At 32.2% G+C, this 18787-nt stretch overlaps 2 protein-coding genes and 3 pseudogenes across 5 annotated transcripts; 2 read left to right on the forward strand and 3 right to left on the reverse strand.

The window, feature by feature from the left end:
- Positions 1-749: 749 nt before the first annotated feature.
- Positions 750-2801, reverse strand: LOC104731313 (aspartic proteinase oryzasin-1-like). Of its 2 annotated transcripts, XM_019233938.2 has the most exons (5): positions 2637-2801; positions 2289-2534; positions 1478-2166; positions 1069-1136; positions 750-970 (listed from the first exon to the last, which is right to left on the reverse strand). In XM_019233938.2, exons 1-3 carry the CDS (start codon positions 2704-2706, stop codon positions 1682-1684), a joined length of 801 nt encoding a protein of 266 aa, XP_019089483.2. In that variant the 5' UTR covers positions 2707-2801; the 3' UTR covers positions 750-970; positions 1069-1136; positions 1478-1681. The 2 variants fall into 2 exon arrangements, with proteins under 2 accessions (XP_019089483.2, XP_087332856.1); XM_087476730.1 differs by having other exon boundaries at positions 1069-2166.
- Positions 2802-5193: 2392 nt separating this feature from the next.
- Positions 5194-7221, forward strand: LOC104733406 (DNA gyrase subunit B, mitochondrial-like). Its single transcript, XM_019233830.2, has 7 exons — positions 5194-5309; positions 5685-5903; positions 6160-6273; positions 6358-6474; positions 6564-6617; positions 6708-6813; positions 6996-7221. The coding sequence occupies exons 3-7, from the start codon at positions 6217-6219 to the stop codon at positions 7127-7129; spliced, it is 468 nt and encodes a 155-aa protein (XP_019089375.2). The 5' UTR covers positions 5194-5309; positions 5685-5903; positions 6160-6216; the 3' UTR covers positions 7130-7221.
- A 505-nt stretch (positions 7222-7726) lies between these two features.
- On the reverse strand, positions 7727-8902 carry LOC109127929 (putative F-box protein At4g22060 pseudogene; annotated as a pseudogene).
- A 1599-nt stretch (positions 8903-10501) lies between these two features.
- LOC109128106 (putative F-box protein At4g22060 pseudogene) lies at positions 10502-11998 on the reverse strand (annotated as a pseudogene). The gene has a single exon (XR_015574897.1). The product of XR_015574897.1 is annotated as a putative F-box protein At4g22060 pseudogene (transcript).
- Positions 11999-15767: 3769 nt separating this feature from the next.
- LOC104733407 (putative F-box protein At5g66830 pseudogene) lies at positions 15768-17151 on the forward strand (annotated as a pseudogene). Its single transcript, XR_015575473.1, has one exon. The product of XR_015575473.1 is annotated as a putative F-box protein At5g66830 pseudogene (transcript).
- Positions 17152-18787: the final 1636 nt, after the last annotated feature.

Below are 18787 nucleotides of genomic sequence, written 5' to 3' on the forward strand. Positions count from 1 at the left end.
TTCTCAAGCTCCGAGAACTCATTTGCTATTGTAGCTGGAATATCTTATAAGTGACTATTCTCTATTATTACATTTGCTAATTGGAGTTAGTACATATTGTATCTGTTAGTTCTTGTATGATCGGTTCATAGCTCATTTATGGCCAAATGGTGTTATTTTTACGTGGTATATGCTGAATTGTGATTTGAGTAGGCGTTTAACGAGTCTTTGACTTAAACTAACACCAAAAGACAAAACAGAACCAGCCAATAAAATAAAATAAAAAATCAAAGTTACTGTTTCAATTTGAATTATGAGACCATATAAATTTTAATGTTAACATTATGAGATGAGACCATGTTAAATTTCCAACCTATTTCATGCTATGCATGCAATATCTGCATGCAAGCTCTCTGTTTCACGTTGAGTTCACATTCCTTTGTGGGCTTTTCAAAAGGCTTAGATCCCCTTAGCTATCAGAGTTTACCCACCTAATATTTCAGTTTTATTTATCTGCTGTGTAGTTGAGTTCTTTTGTTTATAAATACTATTGAAAAAAGCATTTTAACAGAAAAGGAAGAAAAAAAACAGCTAATCACAATTTAGAGATGGAATATGATTTTTTGAAATTAGAGAATCAATTAATTGTATTACTCAATCAAGATTGATAAAGTCGCCATGTAATTTTTGTCAAAATTCCTAGAAAAAGTAAAGTCGCCATGTAATTTTTGTTCATACTGTTTTTGATACGGTTCATGCAGTGTACTTAATTAACAAAAAGACCATTATACATTGTTATTGAAAATTTATTAATTCTCTTACATTAGTGATCTTTTTCATATGATCAATCAGTACTCAGAAACATTCTTATATAAACCCTTAGTTTCTAGTAAGAATCTAAACCGACTTAGCAAAGCCAATTTTCACAATTGGTTCATCCGTGTAGTCATACACAGTATGGAAGGCTCGTAGGAATGGCATGCCAAGTACCCTACGCAATTAAACCGCAATCAGTCAAAAGATTTGTTTTTTACAAATTATTTAAACCAAAAAATTCGTGTAAAGATATTGATAAAAATAAAAACTTACCAGAAATTAAAACCATCGATGCCCTCGAATCTACTTGTGCATTCTTTTGGTCTCTTCCGACGAATATACTGGAAAAAAAAAACATTGTAAAGAAGTCAAGAGAAAATAAACTAAACGGCGGAAAGAAAAATGTCCGTCTAAGGGCATCCACATCGGTGGTTACTCACATGATTGCTTTTATTAAAAAAATAATAAAAAGAAGAGAGAGAAAAGAAATCAGAAGAAATCGTTACTTGCTGGAGGACTGGAAGAAACGGTTTTCTCTACTAAACAGAGAGGTGTCATTTTCTCATTGGTATATATAGTAAAAAATAAATAAAAAATGAATATATATAATAAAAAACTTTTTTTTTTATTTTCTGAAAAATGTTCTCCTGTTTCTCGAGTAACGATGGTCTAATAGACTTACATCACGTGGACTGACTGAGAAACTCTTTCCGTCTATCGAAAAGGTTACATCAGGCAGCTTCTTGAACTTTTTGCAATCTGGTGATAGTTTGATTCTATCATTGATGTCCTTGATCATAGCCTATAATCAAATTACGTCAACAAAAAACAAAAATTTGATCGTGCGACAATTAATATAAAATTCTTCACTAAGTATTATCTTATTTTATTTTTGTAACGTTGGACCAATAATGTTTGTAGTGCCCGAGTCAACAAACACTTTGCAGCCTCTTGAGCATCTCTTGGTATCTGCTTTTCCGACAAATATGTTGTTCATTTGGAAAGAGTGTCTACGCCCTTTCACGGTGACATAAGTGTGCTGTCCCGTATAGTGAGCTGGGTTTGTTCCTCCGAACACTATCTCCCCTCCTGCTCCAGAGCTCTCAGACCTCCCAAGCCATATGGAGAAAATGTTCTTTTCAATCTTTCCTTGTTTCATCATCGAATACCAGACAGGAACAGTTTTTGTTGAAGAAAGTTGAGGACTCCCAAGTCCCAATATGCCATCAAAGGTTTCATCTAGAAGTGGGTCTTCTATACTCGGAGTAGAACGGGCCTCTGTGAAGGACTGATCAGTTATAGTAATTCCACCAACATCGACAGTGTCAATGCTTAGAAAGCCTGTGAGAGCACCTCGCCCGTACTTGATGGCTACATCGGTTCATATATTATACACAAATGTGTTAGATCGTCAATAGAATTTACACTGTATTTGTATATATGGTTACATTTCTTATAGAAAAAAACTAAGAAAAGTAGATTTGAAAACTTACCACTGGGTTTGTAAGTGCTTGATTTTTCCGACTCGTAAAGATTGTGAGGCTTCTTGCCCGGCCATTTCCCAGACGGTACCCAAAGCTCACTACTGCCGGTATCAAACAGAACTGTGAAACGTTGCCCCGGAGTACCAATTGCTATTTCCCCGAAATAGATATCTTGCTTAGAAGTCGTCATCCCCACTCCGTTTTTGTTGAATGAAGTATTACCCAGCGTCAACGCGATTCTGATAATCCCTTGCACTGAAAAAATTTAAAGAGAGTTAAGCTTACAAAAGTGTATAAACAATGGATCATACGTACGTACAGTATGTAAAGATCTAACTACATTATCAAAGAGCTAACCTGCGTACGACTGGAGGAGGAGGAGATGGAAAGTTGCAATAAGAACTCTAAAAAAGTTAAGGCTATTCATCTCTGGTTTGTTTTTTTCTTTTTTTTCTTTTGATTTTTGCTCTCTGTTCAATTGGATTATATAGAACTAGTTGAAAGGAGCGAGGAACCCAGAGTAGTTGAGAGCACATTAACACTAACAAGCCTAAATAAATATGATGGCTGAAAGAAAAAAATTGCTCCTTTTGAAAAAAAAATATGATGGCTGAAAGAATTAATTTTTTTAAAAAAAAGAAAATAAATACAAATGTTCTTCTATTCTTTCTGAAACGGAGTTACGTTCTTTATTTGATCACGCGCTTATTGCATTTATTTGTATCGTATTTTTACATTCCTCAACGATTTTTTCATCTAAGTATAACAAATTACATACAACAATGATACGAAATAAATACACACAGTATATAACATATATATAATTTAACCCAAAAAAAAAATAGCAGTGTTTTTCATACCATTTTGGTTGGATACGAACCTATGATCTCGAATAACATAAAATTAGGGACAAATGCAAAAAAAAAAATAAGAGATAGCTTATAGAATTGAATATCTTAGTACATTTTATTTTTTGACATCAAATATCTTAAATACATATTCCATCTCTAAGTGAAGTTTTAAAAATCTGTTTGATACTTAATGCTTAGTGATAAAAAAATGTTCAATGAAAAATCACAATCATAAGTTCTAGTTAGTGGTTTTAACCGCCTAAATAAATATGATGGCTCAAAGAAATAAAAAATACACACAACAAGTAGCATTTACCTTTCTTTGATGATTTAGTCATATTTGTTTTGGAGAATAATAAATACGATATAAAAAAATGTGCATGTCTATTGTAATTATCATGCCAACAATTTGGTACACGTTATGTATATACTATATCATAAGAGCAATAAGCAAAAAGGACGTACTTTATGTGTTGAAAAGTTTGTAAGATTGCAATCATCAAGAAAAAGACAGAAAAAGTTTTAATCTATATATTTCTTTTTGTTTTTATCTTTTGTATTCTAGGATGGTTATACAATTAGGAATTTTGTTTTGACTATCGAGCTTTACTTTTCATGATATTGAATTCAAATATTTATTCATTTCCCTTTAATTTTTAAACAAATAAATAAATATGCCAGCTTAAAAATCGATCATTCAGTTTAATCAAATTCTACAATATAAGGAAAAAGCAGCAAGGGTTGGTATATTCAAATTCGAAAATTCAGTTTCAATTTTTACTATTTGCTTTAATCAATTTGTATCTTCAACTCTCTAGTCTCATCAAAATTATTTAAATAGAAAATTAAATGGTATGATTCACTGAACAAGGATGGCAATTCTTGATTTTTACTCACAAACAACCAAAGACGTATATAAAGAAGGTAGGTTCTATTCCTCTATTTACTCGATTAAACCCAAAAAGTCATACCTCTGTTACATTATAGTACTAACTTTGAGTAATTTTGCATTTTGATTGGCTGGCATATAAGAGGGATCATGCAATTAAGTCTTTTCAGACTTTGAGGAAAGATATAAATAAGTTTAGAGGCTTTATTTGCAAAGTTGATATTTATTGGAAAATTGAAAAAGAGAGTAGGAAACTAAACGAGTAACTTTTTAGAGAAATGCATTTATTTCCCACTAATCTTATCTAATTTCCTTTCTCTTCTTTCTCGTGCGCTAAAGAGTTAGAGGCCACACAATGGGGTTTTTTTCATGAAAAAATATATGTTCATCAACAATTGGAACTGTGGATATTATATTATTTTAGCTTGGCAAAGCTGATTTTGTTAGCCCTCATGGCACTTTCGTAATTACTATATGCATCACTTTCTCAAAACTATATACTAATTCAATATCCTTCACTCATTTGTTTTTATGAATTTCACCTCTCTTTTTTTGGGTGCACCGAGAGGTTTGCATTACTAACCTTGATTCATATATGATATAGAAAGTTCACAAAACACAGAGCAAGTAGCATATTTACCGTTAAAACTCTAGAACCGTATGCAAATCAAATATAATGTTAAATGCTCGACAAAGAACCGTTGTTGCAAGTAAATATAACTCTGGCTCTGGGAATGCTAACTGAATTCATGGAGGTGATTAAAATTGTCATCTCCGCTGAGTCAAGATTGGTTGACCGATATGTATTATGTATATCTTGATCAACAATAATCAACGCGGATTGAAATTCTAAGATGATGGTTTGCTAAGGACATGTTATTGGTCGTCACACATGTGAAGTTTGAGCCAACTAACTCTTAGGTTATGATATTTGATAATGATCGTCCCTTCCAACAACGCTTCTAGAATGTCAGAGCATATTTATCCGGAGGTTCATAGGAGGTTCATAGGGAGGTTTTAAGAGTTTTGATAAAAAAAAATAAATCAGAAAGGAAAATAAAATCTTAGAACTCCCCTTATATAAGAGACTGAATATTGGTTTAAGGGGCGATACGTGTCAGGTTGTGGTTGGTCGGGTGTAAAATACAAAAGAAAAAAAAAAACTGAAACCGACGAGATTTTTTCTTTTTTCCTCTCTCTCTCTCTCTCGGTTGCGATCGAAGGACCTGAAATCAACTGAAACCATGGATTCGAAGGCAATGGTTTACCACAGTTCCCTACAGAACCGAGGTCAGTTCCCTACAGTTTCTCCCATTTTCATGTTTGCTACTCTTATGGTCTCGCAAAATTAGGGTTTTATGTAAGAATCGCTAATGAAATTTCTCAATAATCAGAAATTTTGAATGTCACATCTCCATTGTTAGGGTTCTTTGATTGGGAGGTTTTGGTTTCAAATCTCCATTGTTATGCTTTTGATTCACATATCAATACTTCTGCTTCTTCATCTACAAGCATGGACCAAATGTATCTTTCAATCCACAAGGACGGTTACAGCAGTCTGTAGTTAGCTATTGATTTAGCGTATTGCTTTCTATGTCTTTCATGTTATTTATCTTTCAACCAATTTAGTATGAAAATCTGCCTCACCACGCCTTCTCTCTCTAGGCTGCTTTAGATGCCAAAAGGGCAAGGGAGTTGGTCAGGTCGAAAAGCGTTTTGAAGTCATCATCACTTCCTAGGAAACTGGCTGATTAAACAAACTCCATTGGCCATGCTAATTCGGTCAAGTAGTGACATCCATTTTCAATCTCTCCAGAGATTTTTATAGTTGAAGGAGATTCTGCTGGTGGCAGTGCGAAACAGGGCCGTGACAGACGTTTTCAGGTAATCACATCTACCTCTATTTCATTGTGTCACTATCCAATAAGGGTCATGATTAGGGGATTTGATTGTTGATCCATCCTTGAAAGAACCTACATTTAATTTCCAAACAATAGGCTAGGATTAGACTAACAATACTAGGAGTCTTCTTTATACCAGTCAAAGACATTGTATCTTCTGTGAAATCGGAGAGTCTATATAGCTTGAAAAAGGCGATGCTTTCTTTGAATGATGATTCAACTGGTTTTGGTTTTTGTAGGCAATTCTTCCTTTGAGGGGTAAAATTTTGAACATTGAAAGAAAGGATGAAGCAGCCATGTATAAGAATGAAGAAATTCAAAATCTAATTCTTGGCCTTGGCCTCGGTGTGAAGGTGACATCTCCCTTTTCCATCTCTTGCTTCTCTCTTTTTTTTTGTGGGTCTGGAAAACTCAATGCAATAATTAACTGGTTTCAGGGAGAAGAATTTATGAAAGAAAATTTGCGGTACCATAAGATAATCATCTTAACAGATGCAGATGTTGATGGTGCACATATACGGACACTTCTGTTGACATTTTTCTTCAGATATCAGGTATTGGTTTAGGAAAACAAAATTTTACCCTAAATAGTTGGCAGCGTTTATGTAGTTGTACCATTGACTTAATATTTCTTTTTTTGCAGAGAGCCTTGTTTGATGCGGGTTGCATTTATGTCGGCGTTCCACCTCTATTCAAGGTAGATTTTATATGTTATGATCTTCAGAAATTTGATGCTTGAGATTTAGGAATTTCTAACAAAAACTGTTTTACTATGAAAATTGCTCAGGTTGAAAGGGGGAAACATGCTCAATATTGCTATGATGACGCTGACCTTAAAAAGATCACCGCCAATTTCCCTGCAAACGCATCCTACACCATTCAAAGGTCCAAAGGTAAATATTTAAACAGAAATCTGAGCTTTGCGATCTACATTGCCTGGCTTCTCACATAGTATGAGTATGTCAGAGGCACTTGTAGTACTTGTTGGATCATTAGCGTCCAATACCAGAATGTATATGGAGATGAACATGGGAAACTAAGCAAACCTGTACTGATTCGTTTTCTGCTTTTGCAGGTTTGGGAGAGATGATGCCTGAGCAGCTTTGGGAAACAACAATGAATCCAGAAACAAGGATATTGAAGCAACTAGTTGTTGAGGATATAGCAGAAGCAAACATGACATTTTCATCACTTATGGGTTTAGTATAATATGTATTAATATTTTTATTATGTTTTGTATGTTTGAAAATTAATTAAAATGCATTATTTTCTAATTTTATAAAATCTTAAATGTTTACACATTTATACCACTTCTATTCTAATTAAAATTTTTAAATTTTTAAAAAACAATATTTTCAAAAATAAAAGATCCAAAATAAGAACCTACTAATAAATAAGAAAATTTTATCTAAGAGATCATGGGTTCTTATATTTAAAAAAACACACAATTAATTCATATTAAATTTAACAACCCCCTACTAACATACTACCGATAAACTTGGTCTCATCATCCACTCCCGGAAGGACTCTCTTTGTTTCATTTTACTCACTAAAATCTCAAAGAAATGATATTTTAAAACTGTGTTTTCCCCGAATATATTTTAAAAACTGAAAATCGTACATTTAACAAATTTTCCAAGAAGAAACACTGTAAGAATTTGTGGATCAAAATGAAAATAAAAGACCTTAATAATTTTACAATGTGATCTAAATTTGATATTATTCCAATAATATTTTAAAACATTATATATTGTATGATATATTTTAAGAAAATGCTTTGAAAATATATAACAGAGTTGAGATCAATCATGTATGTTTGAAATTTGGCACAAACCATCGAGCGCCAGATAATTGAATAGAGCGAAAAATACTATAATGTGGTCTTTCAGCATCTTCTATGTCGAGACTGAAGACAAAGATATCTTCTTCACTCCAAAGACGGTCTAATCCGTAATGACGAAGGGAATGATAACCACTGAAATATATTGAATTTCTATCAATTCCTTCGGTGGCGCTAGCAAGCACAGTGATACCTTGATCCAAAAGTATTGCCTCGTCTTCCAAAGAAGTAAGTTTCTCCCATTTGTTATCTGAAGAATCCATTTTGTAGATGCGGAAGGACCAAACATAATAATCACTACATATTATGCATTTAACTCTAAGAAATTCTCCAGTCATAGTGACCACAAGATGTTCTGTTTTAGCTTTCCTTATATCATCAGGAGCCTCGCTTTCAAATCCCTTTTCCTCCAGAATATCATAGTTAACTTGCGTTTCAAAGATTTGTCGCAGAATATCTCCAGAAAATTCCAAAACTTTGACATCACGCGAATTACTATACAAGTAAATCTTATGATCTATATATACCATATCAACAGTCCCAACCGTGTTAACACTGCAGTGATCAGCATGTTTCCAACAATTATCTCCTCTCTTTGAATAAACAAGATAGGATCGGATTGACCACAAAACCACATAATTTTTGGTTTTATCATCTATCCATAATCTAGGAAAGTCAATACTGATGTGTTTTTCAGGATTTCCTTTATATTCATCATCAATGTTTAGACACAACATATCATTGATGGTTCTTTTAATATTTATCTTACCAAATCGTGACACCATAGACGGAAGACTAATTTTCTCACGAGTAAATGGATTCATAATAAAGAGATTATATCTAGCATCTTTCATAAAGAGCCAGCTTCCATAAATCGCTAAACAATGTCTACTTTCGAATTCAACACCAAGATCTTGAATTCTATACACCTTCTTTTTTTCCTCAGAATTAAGAAGAAGACAATAATCTTTACCGTTTTTTGGAAACATTATGAGCCAAGGGATCTGACAGTTTGGCGATGATTGTCTCGAAGCATGTAACCAAGCGGGACACACTGATTTAGCTCGTTGGAAATCTACAAAACCAAGACGTTCAAAAACCATGTTCAAGAGATCTAAAGGAAGTTTAGACCAGCTTGATCCATCAGACTAATGTGCCTTATGAGACTTATGAACCAGAAGACGAGGACGGTGATGCATTTCAAGGTAGTGCCATCCTCTGATGAACACTCAATAGCAGCTTTCTTTAACCCCTGCTCGTTTGTTTTAATACTCTGAGCAGAGTCTTTTGGTTTATATCTCTGCTATGTACTGTGGTCTAAAACTCTGCTTTCTATTACCGTTTACAAAGTAGCAATCGAAACTAATTGTTACAGTAATGCGTAGCTAACTCTTTCCGAATATCCGAAGCTAGCTGTGAAAAATATGCGACAAACTTCTTGTCCCAATTAGTAACAAGTTAATGACAACCACCCTTGAAGATTTTTGTGAGTATGTAGCCACAACAATTTTTGTCACGTTTTGTAACTATTTGCTACTAATACGTTTGACGGTAATTGTTTCAACCCAACTTATATAACTGTATCCATTAGTAGCAAATGGCGACAAGTTTGGCTGTATCTAATATATAGCAAGTAGCGACAAATTGCGATGAAGGGGTCAGTTTGTGACGAGTAAATAATTACTAATTATTTTTGTAACAAATCCGTAACAATTTCTTTTTGGCTACGGCAAGTTATTCCTACACATTTTTTTTGTAACCATACAACTTATTTTTACTAGTGATATATGATATAAAAAGTACAAAATTAAATTTATCTTCATGAGACAAATAAAAATGTTAGAATACTAGTTTTCGTTAAACAGAATGAATGGTTTATTAGATTCCTCTTCTTTTCCATTTTCTTCACTCGGTTTAGCATACATATATTAATATTGAATAATTATATAATACTATAAATTACAAAATAAAAACTCATAAAATGAAAAATTGGGTAATTCGGTTTAACCTCAAGGTCCATTTTCTAATTAATCGTATCCTCTGCACCTCTCAGTTTAACTATTACAAATTTCAAGTTAGGGAAGTCCACCAGGATAATATACAAAAAGCCATTGGAAAGAGCAAAAAGAAACGAAATAAATTGTCCTTATACTTATTTGTACAGCAAGTCAAAGAATGAAGGATCCATCAATCATTTTATCAAAACATAATAAAATGGAATTCTATATATATGGTATCATAGAGTGCGATGCTGAGTCGAGATTGGTTGACCGATATGTATATCTTGATCAACAATAATCAACGCGGATTGAAATTCTAAGATGATGGTTTGCTAAGGACATGTTATTGGTCGTCACACATATGAAGTTTGAGCCAACTAACTCTGGTAGGTTATGATATTTGATAATGATCGTCCCTTCCCATTTGCTGTGTCAGAAACTTGCCGATGATCTATGTATAACGTACCTTATCGAAACCCGAATTAAGTAATATCTTCAAATAAAAAAATCTTGTGATTAGTGAGGGCCAAGAATAATCACGTATGACATTTATATCGACTAATAAAAAAAAATTACAACAACGCTTCTAGAATGTCATCATCCACTCCCGGAAGGACTCTCTTTGTTTCATTTTACTCACTAAAATCTGAAAGAAATGTTAAAAGGTATTTTCCCCAAATATATTTTAAAAACTGAAAATTGTACATTTAACAAATCTTTCAAGAAGAAACACTGTAAGAATATGAGGATCAGAATGAAAATAAAAGACCTTAATAATTTTACAATGTGATCTAAATTTGATATTATTCCAATACGATTTTATAACATTATATATTATATGATATATTTTAAGAAAAAGCTTTGGAAAGATATAACAGAGTTGAGATCAATCATGTATGTTTGAAATTTGGCACAAACCATCGAGCGCCAGATAATTGAATAGAGCGAAAAATACTATGATGTGGTGTTTCAACATCTTGTGTGTCGAGACTGAAGACAAAGATGTCTTCTTCACTCCAAACACGGTCTAATCCGAAATAATAAAGGGAACGATAACCACTGAAATATATTGAATTTCTATTAATTCTTTCAGTGGCGCTAGCAAGCACAGTGATACCTTGATCCAAAAGTATTGCCTCGTCTTCCAAAGAAGTAAGTTTCTCCCATTTGTTATTTGAAGAATCCATTTTGTAGATGCGGAAGTACCAAAAATCAGAATCAATTATGCTTTTAACTCTAAGAAATTCTCCAGCCATAGTGACCACAAGATGTTCTGTTTTAGCTTTCCATATATGACGAGCCTCGCTTTCAATTCCCTTTTCCAGGAGAATATCATAGTCAACTTGCGTTTCAAAGATTTGTCGCAGAATATCTCCAGAAAATTCCATAACTTTGACATCACGTGATATACTATACAAGTAAATCTTATGATCTATGCATACTATATCAACAGTCTCAAACATGTTAACACTGCAGCGATCAGCATGTTTCCAACAATTATCTCCTCTCTTTGAATAAACAAGATAGGATCGGATTGACCACATAACCACATAATTTTTGGTTTTATCATCTATCCATAATCTAGGGAAGTCAATACTGATGTGTTTTTCAGGTTTTCCTTCATATTCATCATCAATAGTTAGACACAACATATCATGGATGGTTCTTGTAATCTTTATTTTACCAAATCGTGACACCACAGACGGAAGACTAATCTTCTCGCGAGTAAATATATTCATAATAAAGAGATTGTATCTAGCATCTTTCATAAAGAGCCAGCTTCCATAAATCACCAAACAATGACTACTTTCGAATTCAACACCAAGATCTTGAATTCTATACACCTTCTTTTTTTCCTCAGAATTAAGAAGAAGACAATAATCTTTACCGTTTTTTGGAAACATAATGAGCCAAGGGATCTGACAGTTTGGCGTTGATTGTCTCGAAGCATGTAACCAAGCGGGACACACTGATTTAGCTCGTTGGAAATCTACAAAACCAACACGTTCAAAAACCATGTTCAAGAGATCTAAAGGAAGTTTAGACCAGCTTGATCCATCAGACACTAGAGAAGGAGAAGTCATCAAAGCGTTTCTCAAACAAATTTTATCAGAACGAAATTTTCTCTCGCTAATAAAAAAACATTAGAAACTAGCAGAGCCGGCGCTAGAGATTTGGTGGCCACAAGATGTGTTTGTTTAGTTTTCCATATATCACCAACTCCATCTGTTTAAATAAGAGACCTAAATAAACCCTAAACAGCTAAATGAAATCTTACCTACTCTAATCTACAAAAAGACATGTATATCTGATAATAATTAATTATATATTTATTTGACTTTTAAAAAGAAGAAAAATGTTACTGAGTCATTAAGAGATTTTGTACATATAACACTATTAAATTTGTGATTGATTTATAATAATAAAAGATTATATATATATACCAAAAAAATGTAAAGAGACATGCATGTGTCTAAATGAAATTTCTTTTTGTTGATAATTTCTTTATTTAATTTTTGTAAAACAAGAAGTGGATTCATGTCCATAATTTATATTTATACATACTATATTAATTTGTAACTTTGGAAAGAGATGAGTTGTATATCATCCATATTTAGACAAGAATCTCACACCTACTAATCTTTTTTATAATTTGGAAAGGTGAGTTGTATATAAACGTACGGTCCATATTTAGACTTGTAACAAATACTTAAGTTTTTATAAACAAGAAAAGAGTAATGATTTGATTTTTGATATTTAAGAAAAGAAATATACCGTAGAATCGTAGATACATGTACTGTATGTATAAGATATATGAAGGTTTTTTGGTTTAACAGATTAATTTGATAGATGTGAGATTCTTGTCCTTTCTGGGTTTTTATGTGCACTAGGTAGGTTATCATAGAGATATAGTGAATTTAAGTTTAAGTGTATGTAGTATTTTACCTAAAAAAAAATGTATGTAGTAAAAAGAAGTAATTAAGAAGAAAGAAAAAGTAAAAAAATGAAAGCTCATTTTCTTCTCTCTTTGTTTTGATCGTATCTGACTATCTTTATTTTTTTTGAAAAAGGTTTTCTACTTAAATACCGGAAAAAAGCTTAAAAATACCTCATTTATTTTTTATTTGGAAATTTAATACTTTGTTTTTTTTGGTTGGAAGAAAAATACCTCATTTAATTGAAAAAAAAAATACAAAAGTCCAGCCAACTTTAGTGTTTTATAAGCCTTAGGTTCAGTAAGCAAAGAAAAAAAACCCATAAACAAAAGGATCGTAGCCTTGAACCTAGAAGCAGGCTAATTTAGCCGATGGAATAGTAAAAGTCACTCAATCACTCGATCTCCTATGATGATGAGAACCAATACTGGAGCATCAAGGAAGCCATAGAAGGATTGGAGTCCCTGTACGAATCGATCCTATTCCGAATGGTGGAATCAATGAGGCGTCGAAGTTGATATGAGGTCTTGAAGTTCTGTCGATGTAGACGATTATTCCTCTCAGTCCAAATCATGTAAGAAGTAAACTGCCAGGCGAGGAGAGTTAAGCGATGCCGTTCCTTCAGGCCTTGTAGTGTTTGCATCTGATTATCTGCCACACACATCTCTACACAAAACGACAAAAGAAATTATATTCGATTTTTAATTAAACGTACGACGATGTGATAATAGTACTAGGTAACAATCCGCAGATAAATCGACTCAAATAAAATTATTATAAGTAAAATTATTATTTGAAATTTAAGGTGTCATAATAATAATTTTACACATATTTTTTTATTCAAATTTACATTTAGTTATTTTGTGTAAAAATATATTTCACCTGTGAAATGTGAAAATTAATATTAATTATTGTGATAATTGTGATAATTTTATTTATTTTTAAGATTATTGTAATAATTAATTTTTAATATATACTCCCTTTGTTTAATAAAGAGTGTCATTTTAGAATTTTATTTTTGTTTCACAAAGAGTGTCATTTTACATTTCCAATGCACTATTTTAAATTTTCAATGCATCTTTTTCATTAGATTTTCTAGTTTTACCCTTAATTTATGATTAAATTAACCCATTAAATATTAAATAAGGGCATATATGTATATTTTAATATTTTTTAAATTTTTGTGAAATGTGTCCAAATGACACTTATTGTGAAACAGAGGTAGTACTTGAACAGTCATCAAATTTTTAAAAATCGGAGAATAAGTTTTGTATTTCAAAAAAATTAAATAGATGAATAAGGTTTTTAATAGTTTATGAAATGTAATTTACTTTAAATAATTAAATATGTTATGAAAATGATAATTAAATTATTAAATATATATATATATATATATATTTTTTTTTTTAATAGTTGATAAAGTCTTTTGTTTTAAAAAACTAATAGAAAGAAATATTATCTTATATATTCTAATGACACAATTATGTAAATAATAATGAAATAAAGATTTCCTTATATATTTTAATGGCACATTTAATAAATCAAAAGACTTATTTTTGTAAATATGTTTATCTTGAGATACTTAATTGCAATTAAATCTTCAAATCGCTCTGGCGACGACACATCAGCATTTTCAACAAAATGCTTCTCTACTAGGTTTTACCCCGTAGTACACCACATGTCTATTATTTTGTTGATATGATGTTATAATGGTTTAGAGGTGCTTGTAGTCGATGATGAATTGCATATATATATATATATATATATATATATATATATATATATATATATATTGTTAACGGTTGTAGGTAGGGTTTTGTAGAAACTCTTGATTCGCAAGTTGAGAATATACATTTTACGATTTGGTTAGTTATGATTTATGAATGAATGATATGACATATTCTTATTATGATTCTCAATTGATATTATTGGATTAAAAACCGACCCAAATATTCGCCAATCTTAAGGAGGATTCAGATAATTGAATCGGTTATAATTTTAGTTTAAAACCCGACCCAAAGTTGGCAAAAAGTGATGGCACCCTATTGTACTCCAAAAATGTATTCCGAGCTCTATATGTGGATATACTTGTTTGGTTACAAATATCCTAAGACAATTTTGAAAATATATATCCGTTTATAAAAATTCAAATCACATCATATGCTAAAAAAAATCTAAAATTTTATTAACTTTATGTATTAAATAGTAATTAAAATAATTAAATATAAGATTAAATAAAAGTAAAAGGAGAATTATATTTTAATCTGACATATTAATTTAAATTAGATAGATTGATTTTAGGTAATTAATATTATCAAATAAGGAAATGATTATGTTTGGTTGTAAAGATTGTAGAAAATTTAGTTGGAACTTGTTTGGATACAAAGATAAGAGAGGATGACACAAAAATGTACTCCAAAAATGTTAAGATAGATTAATATATAGGGGATTTAAACTCTCTATTAGTATTAAGATTAAATGGAAGTAAAAGTTAGAAAATCAATGAATATATATATAATTTTGATTTATGAATACGGTCTTTTTCTTCGAAAGCATCTAATGGACGCCTCAAAATGAAAATTCTTCAATGGAGGGTAACGAATTTGATTAATATTAAATTCCATACATTGTACGGTCACGAAAACACGAACTGTACGGTCTAGTCGATTTTATAAGAAAACTAATCAATTAATTAACCGGTTCACCGAAGAACTAGTTGATCCAATAACTCAATAAGCGTGGTAAACCAAGAATTAGATAGAAGTAATATTTTCAGATTTAAAAATGATTAGCTAATAATAAAGTATTTTATGTTAGAATGCGTTGTAAACTATGAAATTATGCGTTTCTATGTTTATATCCCAATCATAATTCTTCTTCTCATAATAAGATAAAACATAGAATTTGAACATGGCCTCTATTTTATCAATGCTAAATAAATGAATTGGTTAGTGTATGTTGCTTGTCCCCTTTTTTAGGTTGTGCTTTAAGCCTTTACGCTCTATTAATAGATCGATCAAGCGTCGTCTGGTATATATAGTTAGACAAATTTTCTCTTTATAGATGTTCTTTGAGCAGAAGAAAATGAAAAAAGCATTATTTCTCCCAGGCTTAAAGGCTTGACCGGTTCTATAGGTGTTAAGAGCTTTGTATACTCTCCCGGCCGGTAAGACTCCATCATATGGCCTCTCCTTCGCTGGCTGGGGATATGGATGTATCGTTCACTCGACAAGGTCCCAAAAGAAATCTTCATTGTTGGTCCAAGCTTCCTCAAGATCTCCTGCAATCGATATTTGAACGTCTTTGCTTTGCCGATTTTGAACATGCTAAATGTGTTTGTTCATCTTGGCAATCCGCTTCTAGACAATCTAAACCAAACAATGAAATCCCTTGGATGATTCTATTTCCCAAGCACAAAAATTATTGTTATTTGTTAAATCCTGAAGAAAAGGACAAGGTTTACAAAACTCAAGATCTCGGCAGCGACTTTGTAAAGAGTTTTTGTGTGGCGAGTTATAGAAGCTGGCTTTTAATGAAACCTCGATATGAATACATTGACAACCCTCAATATAATCTCTACATTTTAGATCTTTTAACCCGCGAGAGGATCAATCTACCGACTTTCGAATCGGAAACCGGACTCGCTTCTCCGATATTATGGATAGACGAGAAAACCAACTATTACCTAGTTATTGGAATGGTTGATGAAAAAAATGCGATTGCTTTCAAGAGAGAAGACAACTCGTGGAAACAAATTCCTCTTACGTTAGATATAGCGGAGTGTTTTGACATGGTTTACAATGATCACAAGCTTTATTGTCTCAACTATTATAAACTCAAGATTTTTGATTTTTTTGGAGAAAATCCAGTTCAAGTTTTCAAAATTAGCGTACGTGGATGCATACTAATATCTTCCAGTTTTGGCATGAGATTTCCTGGAATTCCATGGGAGGTCCAGAGAGGTTACTATACGGATCGTATAGTAGTCACTGTAGGTGGAGATGTTTTAATTGTTAAGGGCCGACGTCCAAGATTGTGCCGAATATGGAACTTTGAAATCTACAAGATGGGTTCGTCGAAGGGGGACAAGTGGAAGGAAATTTTTTCTTTGGGAGACGAAGCAATTCTTTTGGATTTGGGTATCACAGTGCGCACCAAAGAAATTAAAGGCATCAAGAGAAATTCGATTTACTTCAACGGCAATGACCTTGATGGTATATATGACAAAAACAATATTTTCATATTCAGTCTCGATACAAAGAAGGTTGAACAAACACACTACTTTGTTTGTTTGTCCATTTTATGCAATGACGCGAGATGGTTCTTACCCGGTTTCAAACGATAATGATTGAGCCTATATTTTGTATTTGTTATATAATAATAGAAATGTATTTTCGCATATAATGACAACATTTGGTAATAGTTTCAATATTTTGATGCCTTTGAGCATGTAAAGCTATTAATTTTAAATTATATATATATATATATACATACTAGATAAGGACCCGCACGATGTGCGGATTTAAAAATTATTTGAAAATAAATCTTAAACCTTAAAAAAATTTCAAAAATATATAAAGAAAATTTATTTCTTAAAGTAAATATATAAATAATTTAAGTTAGAGAATAGTTGTATTCACCTTCATACATTTATTTATATTTCTATATTTTTAATAAATTATAACAATTATTATAATAATTTAAAGCTAAATTATATCCCACTAAAACTTTTGCCAAATATTCATCATTATAAATATTATTATTGTCAAATTTCAAAAATGTTTCACAACTTATTCACAAAATATTTTACATACAAGAAATTCATCAAAGCAACATCTAATAAGTCACCACATACAATTTTACTCTACGTTTTACCATTAAAAATATGTTCTTACACCCAAAATTATTTTATTGTTAAAGTATGTTCTTTATCACCACCTATAAAATGTATTCTAAACAAATTTTATGTTGCTTTACTTTCATTTTGGCATAATTATAGTCTTATAATTACTAAAATTGTTTTGTGACATAATTTCTTTAACCATTAAATTTGTTTTACTCCAAATATATTGGATGAACAATTGGTGAAAATTATCTATTCAATTACAATGATTTTATGACTAACCCAATAAAAGTTGAAAAATTGAAAGAAATTTAATATAATATAATAAAAAAATTTGAAAATTATAATCATGATAGTATATATAAGTGTAACATCCGCGAACCAGATTTTGTGATTTTGGAAGCAGCATCGATCGACACCCTAGTGGCATCGATCGATACCACTTATTTCTGGGTTCGGCCGGTTTGATTATTTGCCGAATTGGTTCGGTTTGGTTCAATTAAAACCCTAATCGTGTTGATAAGTGTCTTAGACGAACTGAGGGTTTCAGAAAGTCTCTTTCGGTCGCCGTTGTGTGAGAAAGAAAGAGAGAAAAGAGAGAAAAGGTTTCTGTGACTTTCTGGGCTTGTTCTTGGAGTTTTTGGAGAGATCTGAGGCTGTAGGAGGGTTAGCTGTTGCTGGAAACAAAGGGGGAGCTTCTGGAGGTGTTGTTTTCCACGTTTCTCAATCCAATCTTCCTGTTCTTGAGGTGAGTGCTTGACCATGGTTGATCTAAGCATGAGATCTCTATTGTTTGGGTGTATTCTTTGTTGTTTGTGTTGTTTTGTTGCTTGGGTTCGTTGCTTTTGTGATTCCTAGTGATTTCCGAGGTTATTGGGAGAGTTTGAGACGGATTCGAGATGATTGGGAAGGAGAGTCCGATGTTCGGATTCGCACAGATCGTGTCTGCAGAAGAGGCATCGATCGACACCAGGAAGCATTGGTCGACACCATTTGGAAGGGCATCGGTCGACACCGTTTAGCATCGGTCGACACCATTGTTTGTAGCACCGATCGACACCGTGAGGCATCGGTCGACACTGGTCTCAGCCGAGACTTGTTTTTCTAGGTTTGATGTATTGTTGTGTGTTGTTTGTTTTGCCTAAACTTGAGGGTCTCATATGCTTGTGTGTATAACCTAGTAGATGGGAGGACGGCCTCACTAAGTATTTATGATAATACTTACGCATCTCAATTGTTGTTTGTGGT

The sequence above is a fragment of the Camelina sativa genome, chromosome 12 (assembly GCF_030686135.1).
Source record: "Camelina sativa cultivar CO46 ecotype springtype chromosome 12, ASM3068613v1".
NCBI classification, from domain to species: Eukaryota; Viridiplantae; Streptophyta; class Magnoliopsida; order Brassicales; family Brassicaceae; genus Camelina; species Camelina sativa.

Excerpts from the sequence above, each read along its gene's own strand:
- LOC104733406 (XM_019233830.2), top strand. The coding sequence starts at position 6,217 with ATGTATAAGAATGAAGAAATTCAAAATCTAATTCTTGGCCTTGGCCTC. Across the intron at positions 6,274-6,357 it reads GCCTTGGCCTCGGTGTGAAG|GGAGAAGAATTTATGAAAGA; the intron begins GTGACATCTCCC and ends AACTGGTTTCAG. Across the intron at positions 6,475-6,563 it reads CATTTTTCTTCAGATATCAG|AGAGCCTTGTTTGATGCGGG; the intron begins GTATTGGTTTAG and ends CTTTTTTTGCAG.
- LOC104731313 (XM_019233938.2), bottom strand. The coding sequence starts at position 2,706 with ATGAATAGCCTTAACTTTTTTAGAGTTCTTATTGCAACTTTCCATCTC. Across the intron at positions 2,535-2,636 it reads CCTCCTCCAGTCGTACGCAG|TGCAAGGGATTATCAGAATC; the intron begins GTTAGCTCTTTG and ends AAATTTTTTCAG. Across the intron at positions 2,167-2,288 it reads AAGCACTTACAAACCCAGTG|CCATCAAGTACGGGCGAGGT; the intron begins GTAAGTTTTCAA and ends GAACCGATGTAG.